At 46.9% G+C, this 23546-nt stretch overlaps 1 protein-coding gene across 4 annotated transcripts in view; it reads right to left on the minus strand.

Annotated features, from left to right (window-relative positions):
* The window catches only part of pcif1 (phosphorylated CTD interacting factor 1), a 348501-nt gene that overhangs the window by 20565 nt on the left and 304390 nt on the right, over nucleotides 1–23546 (minus strand). For all 4 annotated transcript variants that reach the window (XM_086005128.1, XM_086005129.1, XM_086005131.1 and 1 more), the window contains one exon: nucleotides 56–149. In XM_086005128.1, the coding sequence (XP_085861254.1) occupies nucleotides 56–149 (94 nt within the window). The remainder of the gene's footprint in view (nucleotides 1–55; nucleotides 150–23546) is intronic.

The raw sequence follows: 23546 nt of genomic DNA on the forward strand, positions 1-23546 counted from the left end.
CTTGTCCTGCACTCGGTCTATTTTGCCAGTGCAGGATAACACCTCAGACCCTCACCTCCATATGTGTGACCATAGTGTCCATCAGCTCTTCACCAAACGGAGGGTTTGCTTCAAAGGAGCCGCTGACTGGTGAGAAAGTCAAGAATGAGCTGTAAAGGAGAAAACAAGCAGCAGCTTTCACACTGTTCAGCATCAGCTCTACAGACAGGTGTACACAAAAGGCACAACACACAGAGGACATGGTCCCTCGCAGTGTGGAACAATCATAGGACACTTACCCACAGCACAATCACTTCATTTTCAGCAAACACAGCGATCTAACACTTGCAGCACAAGCCTAGGGGTCTGACCCTAACGCACAGCACAAACCCAAGGATCTAACCCTAACGCACAGCACAAACCCAAGGATCTAACCCTAACGCACAGCACAAACCCAGGGATCTAACCCTAACGCACAGCACAAACCCAGGGATATGACCCCCTCTAACTGCGTAAACCTCTCCCCTCACTGTGCAAACCCTCCCTCACTGTGCAAACTGATCCTTGACCCCTCTCTCCCTGCAAACTATTACCCCCGTCCGCGCAGACCTTCAGTGGCTCCCGGTCCACCAACGCATCGATTTTAAAATTCTCAACCTTGTAACCTCCTCCAGCCCATCAACCCTCTGAGACCTCTGCACTCCTCCAACTCTGGACTCTAGCACATCCCCGACTTCCTTCGCCCTTCCACTGGCGGCCTTGTCTTTAGTTGCCGAGGTCCTAAGCTCTGAAATTCCTTCTCCAAATCTCTGACTCTCCACCTCTCTCTCCTCCATTTTGACACTCCTTAAAATCTATCTCTTTGACCTAATGTTTCCTTCTTTAGCTCGGTGTCAATTTTGGTCTGATTACGCATCTGTCAAGCGCCTTGGGACGTTTTATACATTAAAGGCACTATATAACTGCAAGTTGCTGTTGTAAACTCACTCACTCACTGCACAAACCCTCTCTCACTATGTAAATGCAGTCCATCTCAGACTTCCAGTCCTAAAGAATGCAGCATTCGGCCCGAAGTACAGTGGAGCCCCAGCAGGTCAAAGGTAAGAGGTAAGCTGCAAGGAAGCTCTGTAGGTGGAGGCTGATTTTCAATCGAATAATTAGGATCAGCATACCCCAGGTGTAGAATCTAATATGACCCAAGTTGGATAATCTATCATTCTATCTTGTTTGTTCGAGCTCCACACAAAAAAAGTTGTTGCTGAACGTTTATAGAAGGGGTGGAATTCACTCTGGAAATGTTCAGAGCAGGTGGATCGTCAGTTTCATGCCGATGGAGGCAAAGCTGATCTGAACTGCTTAACAAGAGGGGGACTGCTTGTAATCACTCACTCTCCACACATTCGGCTTCTTTTGCATCCAGGCAGCCTGTCTTGACGGGAAAGGTGTAAAATAGGGGTGTCTGACAAAGGGGCTCATCTGTTACCTTGTGTGTTTCTAGTGCTTCAGATGAATGGCAGCTCACTACAGAGAGAAGCAGGTGAAATTGACTAAACAAAGAAAGGCACATCTTCTTTGGATCAAGCAGCCTTGGATAAAAGTGATAGACCAGATAGTCTTATCCCTGAGACAGTGTGTTAGCACCGTGAGTTTTAAGCAACATATAACCACCGATGGGGAAGGTTTAGCGAAGTTAAGAAGAAGGAAGGTTAAAGAAAGGTGACAATAATGGTTCAGTTAAAAGGTCCCAGAGCGTCAAGGAGGAGAACAGCACTGCCCGAGACTATTACTGGCCTGCTACGCATGTGAGAGGTTCAATGGGGTTCTGATGAATGGTCATCGACCTGAAACGGTAACCCTGCCTTCCTCTCTCCACAGGTCCTGCCTGACCCGGAGTGTTTTCAGCAATTCCTGGTTTTATTTCAATTTTCCAGCTTCTGCAGTATTTTGCTTTTCATTCAATGGTTTTTATACTCACATCAACAGGAGGCAGCCTTAATACTAGAGGCTTAGTAGTGATGCACTGAATATAAGAGTTTGAACTTAAACTCACTAAAACTGGATCGTAATCTTGGACATTGACTATAACTCTTATCCTATCACTAAGAAACACCCAACTAATGCTATGTCATTGTGAAATAGGCTTACGATGGTTTAGATTCAGTCAATTGTTAAGGATCAGATGACTTTACCGTAATTGCCAATATTTAACCTTAAATAAAGCAGTGTTAGTGATATAATGCTGCATCCACCTCAGGTCTGTTCAGCTGCCCTTCACTCATTGCTGGACGTGTATCTGCTGTTGACTAATTTGGATTGGTCAGTAATCAATATCTTCCAACAGGTTATGTGGTAGTCAGAAGGGATTTGTCAGTACAACATTTCCGGTACATTCGGAGTACAATGTAGGATTTAACATCTAGCTGTTCTACAAGGTGGAAATCTGTCAGCATCACAGGAGCCTTGGTATCATGTTTGGGATTGGCTCTAGATATTGTTGGTGGTGTATCTTGACACATTCTCACCTGTTGCCTCAAAAGAATTCTTTCCCTGGGAAAGGAATTTGCAGTAATTTGACTGTCAGATTGAAGAGGAGGCTTCAGGTAGTGAGCTGGGAATACCCGTAAAGTAGGATGATACTCTGCACTGGATCCTTGTTTCCAGGGCTTCAACAGTAGATTGTTGAGATAGTTTAACAATTGATTTTGGCTTGTCTACATCAGCAAATGAACTAACCTCGAGTCACCAAGAATTAGTAAGTACCACATTTATCTGCTCCACCTGCTCATCTCCCTCCAGTTATCAAACTTTTTAAATTCTTGGTATTCTATCCTGTTCTGCTTTCCAAAATTCAGAAGCTCAGAGGATGTTATAGTCAGCAAATGAAATGACTGCAGCCCGTTATTACGGAAGGGGATTCCCTCTCCTTTCACTCCATCCCCTTGCTTCGTAGCTTCCTCACCCGCAAAGGAGTTTGCTTTCAGCAACATCACATGCCTTAGTTAACTGATGATGAGTTAGTGGACTAGCGGCTCCTACTCTGGCTGTAGAAGGATTGGAAGTGTGTCAATTTAGACCAGAACAGTGACATATCCCACTGTTATGGCTGGCCGCAGCCAAAGCCACAGGTAAGGCAAATGGAACAAGCCAACAGCTGAAGTAACTCAAGCCTTGAACAACCAACTCAAGAGATAAAACAAACAATCGGCTCCCCGATAACTCAGCCAGCTTATCCCATGAGTAGCCGGGCCAGGCAATTGACAGGTTTACTGTGCCCTCTATGGTGAAATACTCCGTGCCTATGCTGTCACATGGCTGATGATCAGAGGGTGCCCATTGTGCCTGTGGCAGCTCCTTGAAAGAGCAATCCAATTAGTCCCACTTCCCTGCTTTTTTCCCCATAGCTCTGTAATTTGTTATTCCCTTTCCAGTATTTATCCAATTACCTTTTGAAAGTTACTATTGAATCTGCTTCCTGAAACCTTTTAGGCAGTGCATTCCAGATCACAACAACTCGCTGCGTAAAAAAAATTCTGCTCATCTCCCCTCTGGTTCTTATACCAATTATCTTAAATCTGTGTCCTCTGGTTACTGACCCTCCTACCACTGGAAACAGTTTCTCCTTATTTACCCTATCAAAACCCCATATAATTTTGAACACCTAATAAATGTCCTCATAAGGCACGGTGGCATAGTGGTTAGCACTGTTGCCTCACAGCGCCAGGGACCCGGGTTCGAATCCAGCCTCGGGTGACTGTCTGTGTGGAGTTTGCACATTCTCCCCGTGTTTGCGTGGGTTTCCTCCGGGTGCTCCGGTTTCCTCCCACAGTCCAAAGATGTGCGGGTTAGGTTGATTGGCTATGATAAATTGACCCTTAGTGTTAGGGGGATTAAATACGTGGGGTTACGGGGATAGGGTGGGATATGTGTTGGTGTAGGGGTTACGGGGATCGGGTGGAATATGTGTCGGTGCAGGCTCGATGGGCCAAAATGGCCTCTATCTGCACTGTGGGGTTTCTGTGATAACCTTCTCTGCTCTAAGGAGAACAACCACAGCTTCTCCAGTCTCTCCACATAACTGAAGTCTCTCATCCCTGGTATCAGACCAGTAAATCTCCTCTGCACCCTCTCCAAGACCTTGACACCTTTCCTAAAGTGTGGTGCCCAGAATTGGTCACAATACTTCAAAATTGATGCTTAACCAGTGATTTATAAATGTATTTTGGATAACTTCCTTGCTTTTCTATGCTTCTATTTATAAAGCCCAGTATCCCATATGACTTCAAAGATTTCTGTACGTACACCCTCAGGTCGGAGAGGAATTTTCCAGCGTTTTTTTCCCCCTTCGTGGCCCTGGGTTTTTCTCTTTTTTTGCCTCTCTAAGGAGATTACATGGCTGCAGGAGGGTAGGAAGTGTCTGGTCATGATGCTCCAGTATCGGGCAGACTTGATGGACCAGCTGGTCTTTTCCAGCCTGACAATTTTGTATGTATGTCTCTCTGTTCCTGCATCCCAATTAAAATTTTACCATTCATATCTGTACCCCAGTCACTAACATTACTACACCGGGTATTGATATGGGCCCACCGGGTATTGATATGGGCACACCGGGTTTTTAAAAAATTTGTTCCTGGGATGTGGGTGTCACTGGCAAGGCCAGCATTTATTGCCCACCCCCTAATTGCCCTCGAGAAGGAGATGATGAGCCGCCTTCTTGAACTGCTGCAGTCCATGTGGTGATGGTACTCCCACAGTGCTGTTAGGGAGGGACTTCCAGGATTTTGCCCCAGCGACGATGAAGGATCGGCGATATACTTCTAAGTCAGGGTGGTGTGTGACTTGGAGAGGAACTTGGAGGTGGTGGTGTTCCCATGCGTTTGCTGCCCTTGTCATTCTAGGTGGTAGAGGTCGCAGGTTTGGGAGATGCTGCCGAAGAAGCCTTGGCGAGTTGCTGCAGTGCATCTTGTAGATGGTACATACTGCAGCCACGGTACGCCGGTTGTGGAGGGAGTGAATGTTTAAGGTGGTGGATGGGATGCCAATCAAGTGGGCTGCTTTGTCCTGGATGGTGTCGAGTTTCTTGAGTGTTGTTGGAGCTGCACTCATCCAGGCAAGTGGAGAATATTCCATCATACTCCTTACTTGTGCCTTGTAGATGGTGGAAAGGCTTTGGGGAGTCAGGAGGTGAGACACTCGCCGCAGAATACCTAGCCTCTGACCTGCTCTTGTTGCCACAGAATTTATGTGGCTGGTCCAGTTAAGTTTCTGGTCAATGGTGACCCCCAGGATGTTGATGGTTGGGTATTTGGCGATGGTAATGCCGTTGAATGTCAAGGGGCGGTGGTTAGACGATCGCTTGTTGGAGATAGTCATTGCCTGCCACTTGTGTGGCACAAAAATGTTACCTGCCACTTATCAGCCCAAGTCTGAATGTCGTCCAGGTCTTGCTGTATGCAGGCATGGACTGCTTCATTATCTGAGGAGTTGCGAATGGCACTGAACAGTGTGCAGTCATGAGCGAACATCCCCACTTCTGACCTTATGTTGCAGGGAGGGTCATTGATGAAGCAGCTGAAGATGGTTGGGTCTAGGTATTGGTAATGCATTGGTTTCAATAAGTTACAAGTTGCAGATGGAAAACAGGGAGGAGAGCACCCCATCCAATGGCTCACTGATACAGTACTGAGGTATACAGATCAGGCAGGTCCCAGTTCAAATCTCTGTTCTGTGCGGAGGTAGCTGATATTAACCGGGATGTGCTGAAGGTGGCACAATTACTTTCAGTGTACTGAGGCAAGGGAGGGAAAACCAGCCAGGGCCCCCAATCCTGCAGGAACATATATGTGGTAAGGACTGTACTGCACTAGAATGGCTGTTATAGTCAGATAACCTGCTGACACTCAGGAAGAATGGGCGCGTGGCTGAGGTTTGGGGAGAGGCAGTACCCGTGGAGCTGTACCCCAGCATGAGTCAGCTGCTTGAAGTGACAGAGTGACAACCAAGCTTTTTCTTAAAAGAAAACCCCCTAGTGGCTGAAAAAGGCTAGCGAACCCAGCAATCAGATCGCCCTTCCACAGGAGTCGTGGTGGGAGTGGGGCAGAAGGGCTGGGGATTTTCAGCCCCATTGATCTCACCGGATAAAAGAGTTTGCAACTTTATACGCATGGATTTGCAGTGAAGGTTTTGATTACATTTATTTCTGTACAAATCAGCAGGAGAGAATTAAGATTGTGTAAAGAAGAAGCAAGTTGAAAGAGGCTAGATCAACAGGTGGTGGCATGGCCCTTTGATGAGGTGAGGTAACGCCCATAAGGAGAGTGGTAAAATAAAATAAACCTGCGCACATTTCCTTACAGTTAACTCAAACATCATTTGGAGAGGCCTGAAAACAGGCTCCATCCATTGGGCAAGGATCCACAGTGAGATCTAAGACGTGCTTTAGATGTGCTATTTATGCAGGTGAAAGTGGCCAGGTATCAAATAGTCGACAAAGTCATAGATCTGTTATGAGGTCAGCTGCAGGACATTTATACTTATTTCACAACTGGAAGATAGTGCAGATGAACCGATCATCTCAAATATCGTTCTGTGGAGATGAAGGGCCATACCTAGAAGGTTAACTTTATTCCATTCTCCACAGATGCTCCCTGTTTTTGTACTACAATTAGCTTGGCAATTTTCTTGAGGGGGGGGGTAGAGGGAACGATCGTGGGCCTAACCAGGAGTGCTTGATAAGGCGTTTCAGAGAGCTTTACTTCACATCTAACTTGCGCTACACTTCCTCGGGATGCTCGCTGCTGACATGGAAGTGCTCAAACTGAAGTGTTTGATTCTCCACCTTTGACATCCTTCATCTTGGTAAATGATCATCAAAAAATACAAAATTTTAAAGAAACAATAAGACAAGTGATAAATTCTAAGAAAGCGTGAGTCAGGGAGAATGCAAAACATTATGGAATGCCTGGATTGTACATAGTGCAGAGAGAAAGACAGAGAGAGGAATGCGAGAGAGCAAGAGATATAGGAATGCGAGAGCGAGAGATATAGGAATGCGAGAGCGACAGATATAGGAATGCGAGAGCGAGAGATATAGGAATGCGAGAGAGCGAGAGATATAGGAATGCGAGAGAGCGAGAGATATAGGAATGCGAGAGCGAGAGATATAGGAATGCGAGAGCGAGAGATAGGAATGCGAGAGAGATAGGAATGCGAGAGAGATAGGAATGCGAGAGAGAGAGATAGGAATGCGAGAGAGAGAGATAGGAATGCGAGAGCGAGATAGGAATGCGAGAGAGAGAGATAGCAATGTGAGAGAGAGATAGGAATGCGAGAGAGATAGGAATGAGAGAGAGATAGGAATGCGAGAGAGTTGGAATGCGAGAGCGAGATAGGAATGCGAGAGAGATAGGAATGCGAGAGAGAGATAGGAATGCGAGAGAGAGAGATAGGAATGCGAGAGAGAGAGATAGGAATGCGAGAGAGATAGGAATGCGAGAAAGAGAGATAGGAATGCGAGAGAGAGATAGGAATGAGAGAGAGAGAGATAGGAATGCGAGAGAGAGAGATAGGAATGAGAGAGAGAGATAGGAATGCGAGAGAGAGAGATAGGAATGAGAGAGCGAGATAGGAATGCGAGAGCGAGATAGGAACGCGAGAGAGAGAGATAGGAACGCGAGAGAGAGAGATAGGAATCAGAGAGAGAGAGATAGGAATGCGAGAGAGATAGGAATGCGAGAGAGATAGGAATGCGAGAGAGAGAGATAGGAATGCGAGAGCGAGATAGGAATGCGAGAGAGAGAGATAGGAATGAGAGAGAGAGATAGGAATGCGAGAGAGAGATAGGAATGCGAGAGAGAGAGATAGGAATGCGAGAGAGAGATAGGAATGCGAGAGAGAGAGATAGGAATGCGAGAGAGAGAGATAGGAATGCGAGAGAGAGAGATAGGAATGCAAGAGAGAGAGAGATAGGAATGCGAGAGAGAGAGATAGGAATGCGAGAGAGAGAGATAGGAATGCGAGAGAGAGAGATAGGAATGCGAGAGAGAGAGATAGGAATGCGAGAGAGAGAGATAGGAATGCGAGAGAGATTGGAATGCGAGAGAGATTGGAATGCGAGAGCGAGAGATAGGAATGCGAGAGATAGGAATGCGAGAGCGAGATAGGAATGCGAGAGAGATAGGAATGCGAGAGAGAGAGATAGGAATGAGAGAGCGAGATAGGAATGCGAGAGAGAGATAGGAACGCGAGAGAGAGAGATAGGAATCAGAGAGAGAGAGATAGGAATGCGAGAGAGATAGGAATGCGAGAGAGAGAGATAGGAATGCGAGAGCGAGATAGGAATGCGAGAGAGAGAGATAGGAATGAGAGAGAGATAGGAATGCGAGAGAGAGATAGGAATGCGAGAGAGAGAGATAGGAATGCGAGAGAGAGATAGGAATGCGAGAGAGAGATAGGAATGCGAGAGAGAGATAGGAATGCGAGAGAGAGAGATAGGAATGCGAGAGAGATAGGAATGCGAGAGAGAGAGATAGGAATGCAAGAGAGAGAGAGATAGGAATGCGAGAGAGAGAGATAGGAATGCGAGAGAGAGAGATAGGAATGCGAGAGAGAGAGATAGGAATGCGAGAGATAGGAATGCGAGAGAGAGATAGGAATGCGAGAGAGAGATAGGAATGCGAGAGCGAGAGATAGGAATGCGAGAGAGATAGGAATGCGAGAGAGATAGGAATGCGAGAGATAGGAATGCGAGAGAGAGATAGGAATGCGAGAGATAGGAATGCGAGAGGGAGATAGGAATACGAGAGAGATAGGAATGAGAGCGAGAGATAGGAATGCGAGAGCGAGATAGGAATGGGAGAGCGAGATAGGAATGCGAGAGCGAGATAGGAATGCGAGAGAGAGAGATAGGAATGCGAGAGCGAGATAGGAATGAGAGAGAGAGATAGGAATGAGAGCGAGAGATAGGAATGCGAGAGAGAGATAGGAATGCGAGAGAGAGATAGGAATGCGAGAGAGAGAGATAGGAATGCGAGAGAGATTGGAATGCGAGAGAGAGATAGGAATGCGAGAGCGAGAGATAGGAATGCGAGAGATAGGAATGCGAGAGCGAGATAGGAATGCGAGAGAGAGAGATAGGAATGCGAGAGAGAGAGATAGGAATGCGAGAGAGATAGGAATGCGAGAGAGAGAGATAGGAATGCGAGCGAGAGATAGGAATGCGAGAGAGAGATAGGAATGAGAGAGATAGGAATGCGAGAGATAGGAATGCGAGAGAGAGAGATAGGAATGCGAGAGAGAGATAGGAATGCGAGAGAGAGATAGGAATGCGAGAGAGAGATAGGAATGCGAGAGAGAGATAGGAATGCGAGAGAGAGATAGGAATGCGAGAGAGAGATAGGAATGCGAGAGAGAGATAGGAATGCGAGAGAGAGATAGGAATGAGAGAGAGAGAGATAGGAATGCGAGAGAGAGAGATAGGAATGCAAGAGAGATAGGAATGCGAGAGAGAGATAGGAATGCGAGAGAGAGATAGGAATGAGAGATAGGAATGCGAGAGAGATAGGAATGCGAGAGAGATAGGAATGCGAGAGAGAGATAGGAATGAGAGAGACAGGAATGCGAGAGAGAGAGATAGAAATGCGAGAGAGAGAGGAATGCGAGAGAGATAGGAATGCGAGAGAGAGATAGGAATGCGAGAGAGAGATAGGAATGCGAGCGAGAGATAGGAATGCGAGAGAGAGATAGGAATGAGAGAGATAGGAATGCGAGAGATAGGAATGCGAGAGAGAGAGATAGGAAAGAGAGAGAGATAGGAATGCGAGAGAGAGAGATAGGAATGCGAGAGAGAGAGCTAGGAATGAGAGAGATAGGAATGAGAGAGAGAGATAGGAATGCGAGAGAGATAGGAATGCGAGAGAGATAGGAATGCGAGAGAGTGAGATAGGAATGAGAGAGACAGAGATAGGAATGCGAGAGAGAGAGATAGGAATGCGCGAGAGAGAGATAGGAATGCGAGAGAGAGATAGGAATGCGAGAGAGTGAGATAGGAATGAGAGAGAGAGATAGGAATGCGAGAGAGAGAGATAGGAATGAGAGAGAGAGAGATAGGAATGCGAGAGAGAGAGATAGGAACGCGAGAGAGAGAGATAGGAACGCGAGAGAGAGAGATAGGAACGCGAGAGAGAGAGATAGGAACGCGAGAGAGAGAGAGGTAGGAATGCGAGAGAGAGACAGGAATGCGAGAGAGAGACAGGAATGCGAGAGAGAGACAGGAATGCGAGAGAAAGATAGGAATGCGAGAGAGAGATAGGAATGCGAGAGAGAGATAGGAATGCGAGAGAGAGAGAGATAGGAATGCGAGAGAGAGAGAGATAGGAATGAGAGAGAGAGAGAGATAGGAATGCGAGAGAGAGATAGGAATGCGAGAGTGAGATAGGAATGCGAGAGAGAGATAAGAATGCGAGAGAGAGATAGGAATGCGAGAGAGAGATAGGAATGCGAGAGAGAGATAGGAATGAGAGAGAGAGAGAGATAGGAATGCGAGAGAGAGATAGGAATGCGAGAGTGAGATAGGAATGCGAGAGAGAGATAAGAATGCGAGAGAGAGATAGGAATGCGAGAGAGAGATAGGAATGCGAGAGAGAGATAGGAATGAGAAAGAGATAGGAATGCGAGAGCGAGATAGGAATGAGAGAGAGAGAGATAGGAATGCGAGAGAGAGATAGGAATGCGAGAGAGAGATAGGAATGCGAGAGAGAGATAGGAATGCGAGAGAGAGATAGGAATGCGAGAGAGAGATAGGAATGCGAGAGAGAGAGAGATAGGAATGCGAGAGAGAGAGATAGGAATGCGAGAGAGAGATACGAATGTGAGAGAGATAGGAATGCGAGAGAGATAGGAATGCGAGAGAGAGAGATAGGAATGCGAGAGAGAGAGATAGGAATGCGAGAGAGATAGGAATGCGAGAGCGAGAGATAGGAATGCGAGAGAGAGATAGGAATGCGAGAGCGAGATAGGAATGAGAGAGATAGGAATGCGAGAGAGAGAGATGGGAATGCGAGAGAGAGATAGGAATGCGAGAGAGAGATAGGAATACGAGAGAGATAGGAATGAGAGCGAGAGATAGGAATGCGAGAGCGAGATAGGAATGCGAGAGCGAGATAGGAATGCGAGAGCGAGATAGGAATGCGAGAGCGAGATAGGAATGCGAGAGAGAGAGATAGGAACGCGAGAGAGAGAGATAGGAATCAGAGAGAGAGAGATAGGAATGCGAGAGAGTTAGGAATGCGAGAGAGATAGGAATGCGAGAGAGAGAGATAGGAATGCGAGAGAGATAGGAATGAGAGAGAGAGATAGGAATGCGAGAGAGAGATAGGAATGCGAGAGAGAGAGATAGGAATGCGAGAGAGAGATAGGAATGAGAGAGATAGGAATGCGAGAGAGAGATAGGAATGCGAGAGAGAGAGAGATAGGAATGCGAGAGAGAGAGATAGGAATGCAAGAGAGAGATAGGAATGCGAGAGTAGAGATAGGAATGCAAGAGAGAGATAGGAATGCAAGAGAGAGATAGGAATGCGAGAGAGAGAGATAGGAATGCAAGAGAGAGATAGGAATGAGAGAGAGAGATAGGAATGAGAGAGATAGGAATGAGAGAGAGAGATAGGATTGCGAGAGAGATAGGAATGCGAGAGCGAGAGATAGGAATGCGAGAGAGAGAGATAGGAATGCGAGAGAGAGAGATAGGAATGCGAGAGAGATAGGAATGCGAGAGCGAGAGATAGGAATGCGAGAGCGAGAGATAGGAATGCGAGAGAGATAGGAATGCGAGAGAGATAGGAATGCGAGAGAGATAGGAATGCGAGAGCGAGAGATAGGAATGCGAGAGAGATAGGAATGCGAGAGAGAGATTGGAATGAGAGAGAGAGATAGGAATGCGAGAGAGATAGGAATGCGAGAGAGATAGGAATGAGAGAGAGAGATAGGAATGCGAGAGCGAGATAGGAATGAGAGAGAGAGATAGGAATGCGAGAGAGATAGGAATGCGAGAGAGAGATAGGAATGCGAGAGCGAGAGATAGGAATGCGAGAGCGAGATAGGAATGAGAGAGCGAGAGATAGGAATGCGAGAGAGAGAGATAGGAATGCGAGAGAGAGAGATAGGAATGCGAGAGAGATAGGAATGCGAGAGCGAGATAGGAATGCGAGAGCGAGATAGGTATGCGAGAGCGATATAGGAATGCGAGAGAGATAGGAATGCGAGAGAGATAGGAATGCGAGAGAGAGAGATAGGAATGCGAGAGAGAGATAGGAATGAGAGAGAGATAGGAATGAGAGAGAGAGAGATAGGAATGCGAGAGAGAGATAGGAATGCGAGAGAGAGATAGGAATGCGAGAGCGAGATAGGAATGAGAGAGAGAGATAGGAATACGAGAGAGATAGGAATGCGAGAGAGAGATAGGAATGAGAGAGAGAGAGATAGGAATGCGAGAGCGAGATAGGAATGCGAGAGAGAGAGATAGGAATGCGAGAGAGAGATAGGAATGCGAGAGAGAGATAGGAATGCGAGAGAGAGATAGGAATGCGAGAGAGAGATAGGAATGCGAGAGAGAGATAGGAATGCGAGAGATAGGAATGTGAGAGAGAGATAGGAATACGAGAGAGATAGGAATGAGAGCGAGAGATAGGAATGCGAGAGCGAGATAGGAATGCGAGAGCGAGATAGGAATGCGAGAGCGAGATAGGAATGCGAGAGAGAGAGATAGGAATGCGAGAGCGAGATAGGAATGCGAGAGTGAGAGAGAGATAGGAATGAGAGCGAGAGATAGGAATGCGAGAGAGAGATAGGAATGCGAGAGAGATAGGAATGCGAGAGAGAGATAGGAATGCGAGAGAGAGATAGGAATGCGAGAGAGAGATAGGAATGAGAGAGAGAGAGAGATAGGAATGCGAGAGAGAGATAGGAGTGAGAGAGAGATAGGAATGCGAGAGAGAGATAGGAATGAGAGAGTTAGGAATGCGAGAGCGAGATAGGAATGCGAGAGTGAGATAGGAATGCGAGAGAGAGATAGGAATGAGAGAGCGAGAGATAGGAATGGGAGAGAGAGATCGGAATGAGAGAGAGAGAGATCGGAATGAGAGAGAGAGATAGGAATGCGAAAGAGAGATAGGAATGCGAGAGAGAGAGATAGGAATGCGAGAGCGAGAGATAGGAATGCGAGAGAGAGATAGGAATGCGAGAGAGAGATAGGAATGCGAGAGATAGGAATGCGAGAGAGAGAGATAGGAATGCGAGAGCGAGATAGGAATGCGAGAGCGAGATAGGAATGAGAGAGAGAGATAGGAATGAGAGCGAGAGATAGGAATGCGAGAGAGAGATAGGAATGCGAGAGAGATAGGAATGCGAGAGAGAGAGATAGGAATGCGAGAGAGATTGGAATGCGAGAGAGAGATAGGAATGCGAGAGCGAGAGATAGGAATGCGAGAGATAGGAATGCGAGAGCGAGATAGGAATGCGAGAGAGAGATAGGAATGCGAGAGAGAGAGATAGGAATGCGAGAGAGATAGGAATGCGAGAGAGATAGGAATGCGAGAGAGAGAGATAGGAATGCGAGCGAGAGATAGGAATGCGAGCGAGAGATAGGAATGCGAGCGAGAGATAGGAATGCGAGAGAGAGATAGGAATGAGAGAGATAGGAATGCGAGAGATAGGAATGCGAGAGAGAGAGATAGGAATGCGAGAGAGAGATAGGAATGCGAGAGAGAGATAGGAATGCGAGAGAGAGATAGGAATGCGAGAGAGAGATAGGAATGCGAGAGAGAGATAGGAATGCGAGAGAGAGATAGGAATGAGAGAGAGAGAGATAGGAATGCGAGAGAGAGAGATAGGAATGCAAGAGAGATAGGAATGCGAGAGAGAGATAGGAATGCGAGAGAGAGATAGGAATGAGAGATAGGAATGCGAGAGAGATAGGAATGCGAGAGAGATAGGAATGCGAGAGAGAGATAGGAATGAGAGAGACAGGAATGCGAGAGAGAGAGATAGAAATGCGAGAGAGAGAGGAATGCGAGAGAGATAGGAATGCGAGAGAGAGATAGGAATGAGAGAGATAGGAATGCGAGAGAGAGATAGGAATGCGAGCGAGAGATAGGAATGCGAGAGAGAGATAGGAATGAGAGAGAGATAGGAATGCGAGAGAGAGAGATAGGAATGCGAGAGAGAGAGCTAGGAATGAGAGAGATAGGAATGAGAGAGAGAGATAGGAATGCGAGAGAGAGAGATAGGAATGCGAGAGAGATAGGAATGCGAGAGAGAGAGAGATAGGAATGAGAGAGAGAGAGATAGAAATGCGAGAGAGAGAGATAGGAATGAGAGAGACAGAGATAGGAATGCGAGAGAGAGAGATAGGAATGCGCGAGAGAGAGATAGGAATGCGAGAGAGAGATAGGAATGCGAGAGAGTGAGATAGGAATGAGAGAGAGAGATAGGAATGCGAGAGAGAGAGATAGGAACGCGAGAGAGAGAGATAGGAACGCGAGAGAGAGAGATAGGAACGCGAGAGAGAGAGAGGTAGGAATGCGAGAGAGAGATAGGAATGCGAGAGAGAGACAGGAATGCGAGAGAGAGACAGGAATGCGAGAGAAAGATAGGAATGCGAGAGAGAGATAGGAATGCGAGAGAGAGATAGGAATGCGAGAGATAGGAATGCGAGAGAGAGAGAGATAGGAATGAGAGAGAGAGAGAGATAGGAATGCGAGAGTGAGATAGGAATGCGAGAGTGAGATAGGAATGCGAGAGAGAGATAAGAATGCGAGAGAGAGATAGGAATGCGAGAGAGAGATAGGAATGCGAGAGAGAGATAGGAATGAGAAAGAGATAGGAATGCGAGAGCGAGATAGGAATGAGAGAGAGAGAGATAGGAATGCGAGAGAGAGATAGGAATGCGAGAGAGAGATAGGAATGCGAGAGAGAGATAGGAATGCGAGAGAGAGATAGGAATGCGAGAGAGAGAGAGATAGGAATGCGAGAGAGAGAGATAGGAATGCGAGAGAGAGATACGAATGTGAGAGAGATAGGAATGCGAGAGAGAGAGATAGGAATGCGAGAGAGAGAGATAGGAATGCGAGAGAGATAGGAATGCGAGAGAAAGATAGGAATGCGAGAGAGAGATAGGAATGCGAGAGAGAGATAGGAATGCGAGAGAGAGAGAGATAGGAATGCGAGAGAGAGAGAGATAGGAATGAGAGAGAGAGAGAGATAGGAATGCGAGAGAGAGATAGGAATGCGAGAGTGAGATAGGAATGCGAGAGAGAGATAAGAATGCGAGAGAGAGATAGGAATGCGAGAGAGAGATAGGAATGCGAGAGAGAGATAGGAATGAGAGAGAGAGAGAGATAGGAATGCGAGAGAGAGATAGGAATGCGAGAGTGAGATAGGAATGCGAGAGAGAGATAAGAATGCGAGAGAGAGATAGGAATGCGAGAGAGAGATAGGAATGCGAGAGAGAGATAGGAATGAGAAAGAGATAGGAATGCGAGAGCGAGATAGGAATGAGAGAGAGAGAGATAGGAATGCGAGAGAGAGATAGGAATGCGAGAGAGAGATAGGAATGCGAGAGAGAGATAGGAATGCGAGAGAGAGATAGGAATGCGAGAGAGAGATAGGAATGCGAGAGAGAGAGAGATAGGAATGCGAGAGAGAGAGATAGGAATGCGAGAGAGAGATACGAATGTGAGAGAGATAGGAATGCGAGAGAGATAGGAATGCGAGAGAGAGAGATAGGAATGCGAGAGAGAGAGATAGGAATGCGAGAGAGATAGGAATGCGAGAGCGAGAGATAGGAATGCGAGAGAGAGATAGGAATGCGAGAGCGAGATAGGAATGAGAGAGATAGGAATGCGAGAGAGAGAGATGGGAATGCGAGAGAGAGATAGGAATGCGAGAGAGAGATAGGAATACGAGAGAGATAGGAATGAGAGCGAGAGATAGGAATGCGAGAGCGAGATAGGAATGCGAGAGCGAGATAGGAATGCGAGAGCGAGATAGGAATGCGAGAGCGAGATAGGAATGCGAGAGAGAGAGATAGGAACGCGAGAGAGAGAGATAGGAATCAGAGAGAGAGAGATAGGAATGCGAGAGAGTTAGGAATGCGAGAGAGATAGGAATGCGAGAGAGAGAGATAGGAATGCGAGAGAGATAGGAATGAGAGAGAGAGATAGGAATGCGAGAGAGAGATAGGAATGCGAGAGAGAGAGATAGGAATGCGAGAGAGAGATAGGAATGAGAGAGATAGGAATGCGAGAGAGAGATAGGAATGCGAGAGAGAGAGAGATAGGAATGCGAGAGAGAGAGATAGGAATGCAAGAGAGAGATAGGAATGCGAGAGTAGAGATAGGAATGCAAGAGAGAGATAGGAATGCAAGAGAGAGATAGGAATGCGAGAGAGAGAGATAGGAATGCAAGAGAGAGATAGGAATGAGAGAGAGAGATAGGAATGAGAGAGATAGGAATGAGAGAGAGAGATAGGATTGCGAGAGAGATAGGAATGCGAGAGCGAGAGATAGGAATGCGAGAGAGAGAGATAGGAATGCGAGAGAGAGAGATAGGAATGCGAGAGAGATAGGAATGCGAGAGCGAGAGATAGGAATGCGAGAGCGAGAGATAGGAATGCGAGAGAGATAGGAATGCGAGAGAGATAGGAATGCGAGAGAGATAGGAATGCGAGAGCGAGAGATAGGAATGCGAGAGAGATAGGAATGCGAGAGAGAGATTGGAATGAGAGAGAGAGATAGGAATGCGAGAGAGATAGGAATGCGAGAGAGATAGGAATGAGAGAGAGAGATAGGAATGCGAGAGCGAGATAGGAATGAGAGAGAGAGATAGGAATGCGAGAGAGATAGGAATGCGAGAGAGAGATAGGAATGCGAGAGCGAGAGATAGGAATGCGAGAGCGAGATAGGAATGAGAGAGCGAGAGATAGGAATGCGAGAGAGAGAGATAGGAATGCGAGAGAGAGAGATAGGAATGCGAGAGAGATAGGAATGCGAGAGCGAGATAGGAATGCGAGAGCGAGATAGGTATGCGAGAGCGATATAGGAATGCGAGAGAGATAGGAATGCGAGAGAGATAGGAATGCGAGAGAGAGAGATAGGAATGCGAGAGAGAGATAGGAATGAGAGAGAGATAGGAATGAGAGAGAGAGAGATAGGAATGCGAGAGAGAGATAGGAATGCGAGAGAGAGATAGGAATGCGAGAGCGAGATAGGAATGAGAGAGAGAGATAGGAATACGAGAGAGATAGGAATGCGAGAGAGAGATAGGAATGAGAGAGAGAGAGATAGGAATGCGAGAGCGAGATAGGAATGCGAGAGAGAGAGATAGGAATGCGAGAGAGAGATAGGAATGCGAGAGAGAGATAGGAATGCGAGAGAGAGATAGGAATGCGAGAGAGAGATAGGAATGCGAGAGAGAGATAGGAATGCGAGAGATAGGAATGTGAGAGAGAGATAGGAATACGAGAGAGATAGGAATGAGAGCGAGAGATAGGAATGCGAGAGCGAGATAGGAATGCGAGAGCGAGATAGGAATGCGAGAGCGAGATAGGAATGCGAGAGAGAGAGATAGGAATGCGAGAGCGAGATAGGAATGCGAGAGTGAGAGAGAGATAGGAATGAGAGCGAGAGATAGGAATGCGAGAGAGAGATAGGAATGCGAGAGAGATAGGAATGCGAGAGAGAGATAGGAATGCGAGAGAGAGATAGGAATGCGAGAGAGAGATAGGAATGAGAGAGAGAGAGAGATAGGAATGCGAGAGAGAGATAGGAGTGAGAGAGAGATAGGAATGCGAGAGAGAGATAGGAATGAGAGAGTTAGGAATGCGAGAGCGAGATAGGAATGCGAGAGTGAGATAGGAATGCGAGAGAGAGATAGGAATGAGAGAGCGAGAGATAGGAATGGGAGAGAGAGATCGGAATGAGAGAGAGAGAGATCGGAATGAGAGAGAGAGATAGGAATGCGAAAGAGAGATAGGAATGCGAGAGAGAGAGATAGGAATGCGAGAGCGAGAGATAGGAATGCGAGAGAGAGATAGGAATGCGAGAGAGAGATAGGAATGCGAGAGATAGGAATGCGAGAGAGAGAGATAGGAATGCGAGAGCGAGATAGGAATGCGAGAGCGAGATAGGAATGAGAGAGAGAGATAGGAATGAGAGCGAGAGATAGGAATGCGAGAGAGAGATAGGAATGCGAGAGAGATAGGAATGCGAGAGAGAGAGATAGGAATGCGAGAGAGATTGGAATGCGAGAGAGAGATAGGAATGCGAGAGCGAGAGATAGGAATGCGAGAGATAGGAATGCGAGAGCGAGATAGGAATGCGAGAGAGAGAGATAGGAATGCGAGAGAGAGAGATAGGAATGCGAGAGAGATAGGAATGCGAGAGAGATAGGAATGCGAGAGAGAGAGATAGGAATGCGAGCGAGAGATAGGAATGCGAGCGAGAGATAGGAATGCGAGCGAGAGATAGGAATGCGAGAGAGAGATAGGAATGAGAGAGATAGGAATGCGAGAGATAGGAATGCGAGAGAGAGAGATAGGAATGCGAGAGAGAGATAGGAATGCGAGAGAGAGATAGGAATGCGAGAGAGAGATAGGAATGCGAGAGAGAGATAGGAATGCGAGAGAGAGATAGGAATGCGAGAGAGAGATAGGAATGAGAGAGAGAGAGATAGGAATGCGAGAGAGAGAGATAGGAATGCAAGAGAGATAGGAATGCGAGAGAGAGATAGGAATGCGAGAGAGAGATAGGAATGAGAGATAGGAATGCGAGAGAGATAGGAATGCGAGAGAGATAGGAATGCGAGAGAGAGATAGGAATGAGAGAGACAGGAATGCGAGAGAGAGAGATAGAAATGCGAGAGAGAGAGGAATGCGAGAGAGATAGGAATGCGAGAGAGAGATAGGAATGAGAGAGATAGGAATGCGAGAGAGAGATAGGAATGCGAGCGAGAGATAGGAATGCGAGAGAGAGATAGGAATGAGAGAGAGATAGGAATGCGAGAGAGAGAGATAGGAATGCGAGAGAGAGAGCTAGGAATGAGAGAGATAGGAATGAGAGAGAGAGATAGGAATGCGAGAGAGAGAGATAGGAATGCGAGAGAGATAGGAATGCGAGAGAGAGAGAGATAGGAATGAGAGAGAGAGAGATAGAAATGCGAGAGAGAGAGATAGGAATGAGAGAGACAGAGATAGGAATGCGAGAGAGAGAGATAGGAATGCGCGAGAGAGAGATAGGAATGCGAGAGAGAGATAGGAATGCGAGAGAGTGAGATAGGAATGAGAGAGAGAGATAGGAATGCGAGAGAGAGAGATAGGAACGCGAGAGAGAGAGATAGGAACGCGAGAGAGAGAGAGGTAGGAATGCGAGAGAGAGATAGGAATGCGAGAGAGAGACAGGAATGCGAGAGAGAGACAGGAATGCGAGAGAAAGATAGGAATGCGAGAGAGAGATAGGAATGCGAGAGAGAGATAGGAATGCGAGAGATAGGAATGCGAGAGAGAGAGAGATAGGAATGAGAGAGAGAGAGAGATAGGAATGCGAGAGAGAGATAGGAATGCGAGAGTGAGATAGGAATGCGAGAGAGAGATAAGAATGCGAGAGAGAGATAGGAATGCGAGAGAGAGATAGGAATGCGAGAGAGAGATAGGAATGAGAAAGAGATAGGAATGCGAGAGCGAGATAGGAATGAGAGAGAGAGAGATAGGAATGCGAGAGAGAGATAGGAATGCGAGAGAGAGATAGGAATGCGAGAGAGAGATAGGAATGCGAGAGAGAGATAGGAATGCGAGAGAGAGAGAGATAGGAATGCGAGAGAGAGAGATAGGAATGCGAGAGAGAGATACGAATGTGAGAGAGATAGGAATGCGAGAGAGAGAGATAGGAATGCGAGAGAGAGAGATAGGAATGCGAGAGAGATAGGAATGCGAGAGCGAGAGATAGGAATGCGAGAGAGAGATAGGAATGCGAGAGTGAGAGATAGGAATGCGAGAGCGAGATAGGAATGAGAGAGATAGGAATGCGAGAGAGAGAGATGGGAATGCGAGAGAGAGATAGGAATGCGAGAGAGAGATAGGAATACGAGAGAGATAGGAATGAGAGCGAGAGATAGGAATGCGAGAGCGAGATAGGAATGCGAGAGCGAGATAGGAATGCGAGAGCGAGATAGGAATGCGAGAGCGAGATAGGAATGCGAGAGAGAGAGATAGGAACGCGAGAGAGAGAGATAGGAACGCGAGAGAGAGAGATAGGAATCAGAGAGAGAGAGATAGGAATGCGAGAGAGATAGGAATGCGAGAGAGATAGGAATGCGAGAGAGATAGGAATGCGAGAGAGAGAGATAGGAATGCGAGAGAGATAGGAATGAGAGAGAGAGATAGGAATGCGAGAGAGAGATAGGAATGCGAGAGAGAGAGATAGGAATGCGAGAGAGAGATAGGAATGAGAGAGATAGGAATGCGAGAGAGAGATAGGAATGCGAGAGAGAGAGAGATAGGAATGCGAGAGAGAGAGATAGGAATGCAAGAGAGAGATAGGAATGCGAGAGTAGAGATAGGAATGCAAGAGAGAGATAGGAATGCAAGAGAGAGATAGGAATGCGAGAGAGAGAGATAGGAATGCAAGAGAGAGATAGGAATGAGAGAGAGAGATAGGAATGAGAGAGAGAGATAGGAATGAGAGAGATAGGAATGAGAGAGAGAGATAGGATTGCGAGAGAGATAGGAATGCGAGAGCGAGAGATAGGAATGCGAGAGAGAGAGATAGGAATGCGAGAGAGAGAGATAGGAATGCGAGAGAGATAGGAATGCGAGAGCGAGAGATAGGAATGCGAGAGCGAGAGATAGGAATGCGAGAGAGAGATAGGAATGCGAGAGAGAGATAGGAATGCGAGAGAGAGAGAGATAGGAATGCGAGAGAGAGATAGGAGTGAGAGAGAGAGAGATAGGAATGCGAGAGAGAGATAGGAATGAGAGAGTTAGGAATGCGAGAGAGATAGGAATGCGAGAGAGATAGGAATGCGAGAGAGAGAGATAGGAATGCGAGAGAGAGATAGGAATGAGAGAGAGATAGGAATGAGAGAGAGAGAGATAGGAATGCGAGAGAGAGATAGGAATGCGAGAGAGAGATAGGAATGCGAGAGCGAGATAGGAATGAGAGAGAGAGATAGGAATACGAGAGAGATAGGAATGCGAGAGAGAGATAGGAATGAGAGAGAGAGAGATAGGAATGCGAGAGCGAGATAGGAATGCGAGAGAGAGAGATAGGAATGCGAGAGAGAGATAGGAATGCGAGAGAGAGATAGGAATGCGAGAGAGAGATAGGAATGCGAGAGAGAGATAGGAATGCGAGAGAGAGATAGGAATGCGAGAGATAGGAATGTGAGAGAGAGATAGGAATACGAGAGAGATAGGAATGAGAGCGAGAGATAGGAATGCGAGAGCGAGATAGGAATGCGAGAGCGAGATAGGAATGCGAGAGCGAGATAGGAATGCGAGAGAGAGAGATAGGAATGCGAGAGCGAGATAGGAATGCGAGAGTGAGAGAGAGATAGGAATGAGAGCGAGAGATAGGAATGCGAGAGAGAGATAGGAATGCGAGAGAGATAGGAATGCGAGAGAGAGATAGGAATGCGAGAGAGAGATAGGAATGCGAGAGAGAGATAGGAATGAGAGAGAGAGAGAGATAGGAATGCGAGAGAGAGATAGGAGTGAGAGAGAGATAGGAATGCGAGAGAGAGATAGGAATGAGAGAGTTAGGAATGCGAGAGCGAGATAGGAATGCGAGAGTGAGATAGGAATGCGAGAGAGAGATAGGAATGAGAGAGCGAGAGATAGGAATGGGAGAGAGAGATCGGAATGAGAGAGAGAGAGATCGGAATGAGAGAGAGAGATAGGAATGCGAAAGAGAGATAGGAATGCGAGAGAGAGAGATAGGAATGCGAGAGCGAGAGATAGGAATGCGAGAGAGAGATAGGAATGCGAGAGAGAGATAGGAATGCGAGAGATAGGAATGCGAGAGAGAGAGATAGGAATGCGAGAGCGAGATAGGAATGCGAGAGCGAGATAGGAATGAGAGAGAGAGATAGGAATGAGAGCGAGTGATAGGAATGCGAGAGAGAGATAGGAATGCGAGAGAGATAGGAATGCGAGAGAGAGAGATAGGAATGCGAGAGAGATTGGAATGCGAGAGAGAGATAGGAATGCGAGAGCGAGAGATAGGAATGCGAGAGATAGGAATGCGAGAGCGAGATAGGAATGCGAGAGAGAGAGATAGGAATGCGAGAGAGAGAGATAGGAATGCGAGAGAGATAGGAATGCGAGAGAGATAGGAATGCGAGAGAGAGAGATAGGAATGCGAGCGAGAGATAGGAATGCGAGCGAGAGATAGGAATGCGAGCGAGAGATAGGAATGCGAGAGAGAGATAGGAATGAGAGAGATAGGAATGCGAGAGATAGGAATGCGAGAGAGAGAGATAGGAATGCGAGAGAGAGATAGGAATGCGAGAGAGAGATAGGAATGCGAGAGAGAGATAGGAATGCGAGAGAGAGATAGGAATGCGAGAGAGAGATAGGAATGCGAGAGAGAGATAGGAATGAGAGAGAGAGAGATAGGAATGCGAGAGAGAGAGATAGGAATGCAAGAGAGATAGGAATGCGAGAGAGAGATAGGAATGCGAGAGAGAGATAGGAATGAGAGATAGGAATGCGAGAGAGATAGGAATGCGAGAGAGAGATAGGAATGAGAGAGACAGGAATGCGAGAGAGAGAGATAGAAATGCGAGAGAGAGAGGAATGCGAGAGAGATAGGAATGCGAGAGAGAGATAGGAATGAGAGAGATAGGAATGCGAGAGAGAGATAGGAATGCGAGCGAGAGATAGGAATGCGAGAGAGAGATAGGAATGAGAGAGAGATAGGAATGCGAGAGAGAGAGATAGGAATGCGAGAGAGAGAGCTAGGAATGAGAGAGATAGGAATGAGAGAGAGAGATAGGAATGCGAGAGAGAGAGATAGGAATGCGAGAGAGATAGGAATGCGAGAGAGAGAGAGATAGGAATGAGAGAGAGAGAGATAGAAATGCGAGAGAGAGAGATAGGAATGAGAGAGACAGAGATAGGAATGCGAGAGAGAGAGATAGGAATGCGAGAGAGAGATAGGAATGCGAGAGAGTGAGATAGGAATGAGAGAGAGAGATAGGAATGCGAGAGAGAGAGATAGGAACGCGCGAGAGAGAGAGATAGGAACGCGAGAGAGAGAGATAGGAACGCGAGAGAGAGAGAGGTAGGAATGCGAGAGAGAGATAGGAATGCGAGAGAGAGACAGGAATGCGAGAGACAGGAATGCGAGAGAAAGATAGGAATGCGAGAGAGAGATAGGAATGCGAGAGAGAGATAGGAATGCGAGAGATAGGAATGCGAGAGAGAGAGAGATAGGAATGAGAGAGAGAGAGAGATAGGAATGCGAGAGAGAGATAGGAATGCGAGAGTGAGATAGGAATGCGAGAGAGAGATAAGAATGCGAGAG

This window comes from Somniosus microcephalus, chromosome 13 (genome assembly GCF_052327205.1).
Source record: "Somniosus microcephalus isolate GS21.2 chromosome 13, FLI_Smic_1.0, whole genome shotgun sequence".
Lineage (NCBI taxonomy): Eukaryota > Metazoa > Chordata > Chondrichthyes > Squaliformes > Somniosidae > Somniosus > Somniosus microcephalus.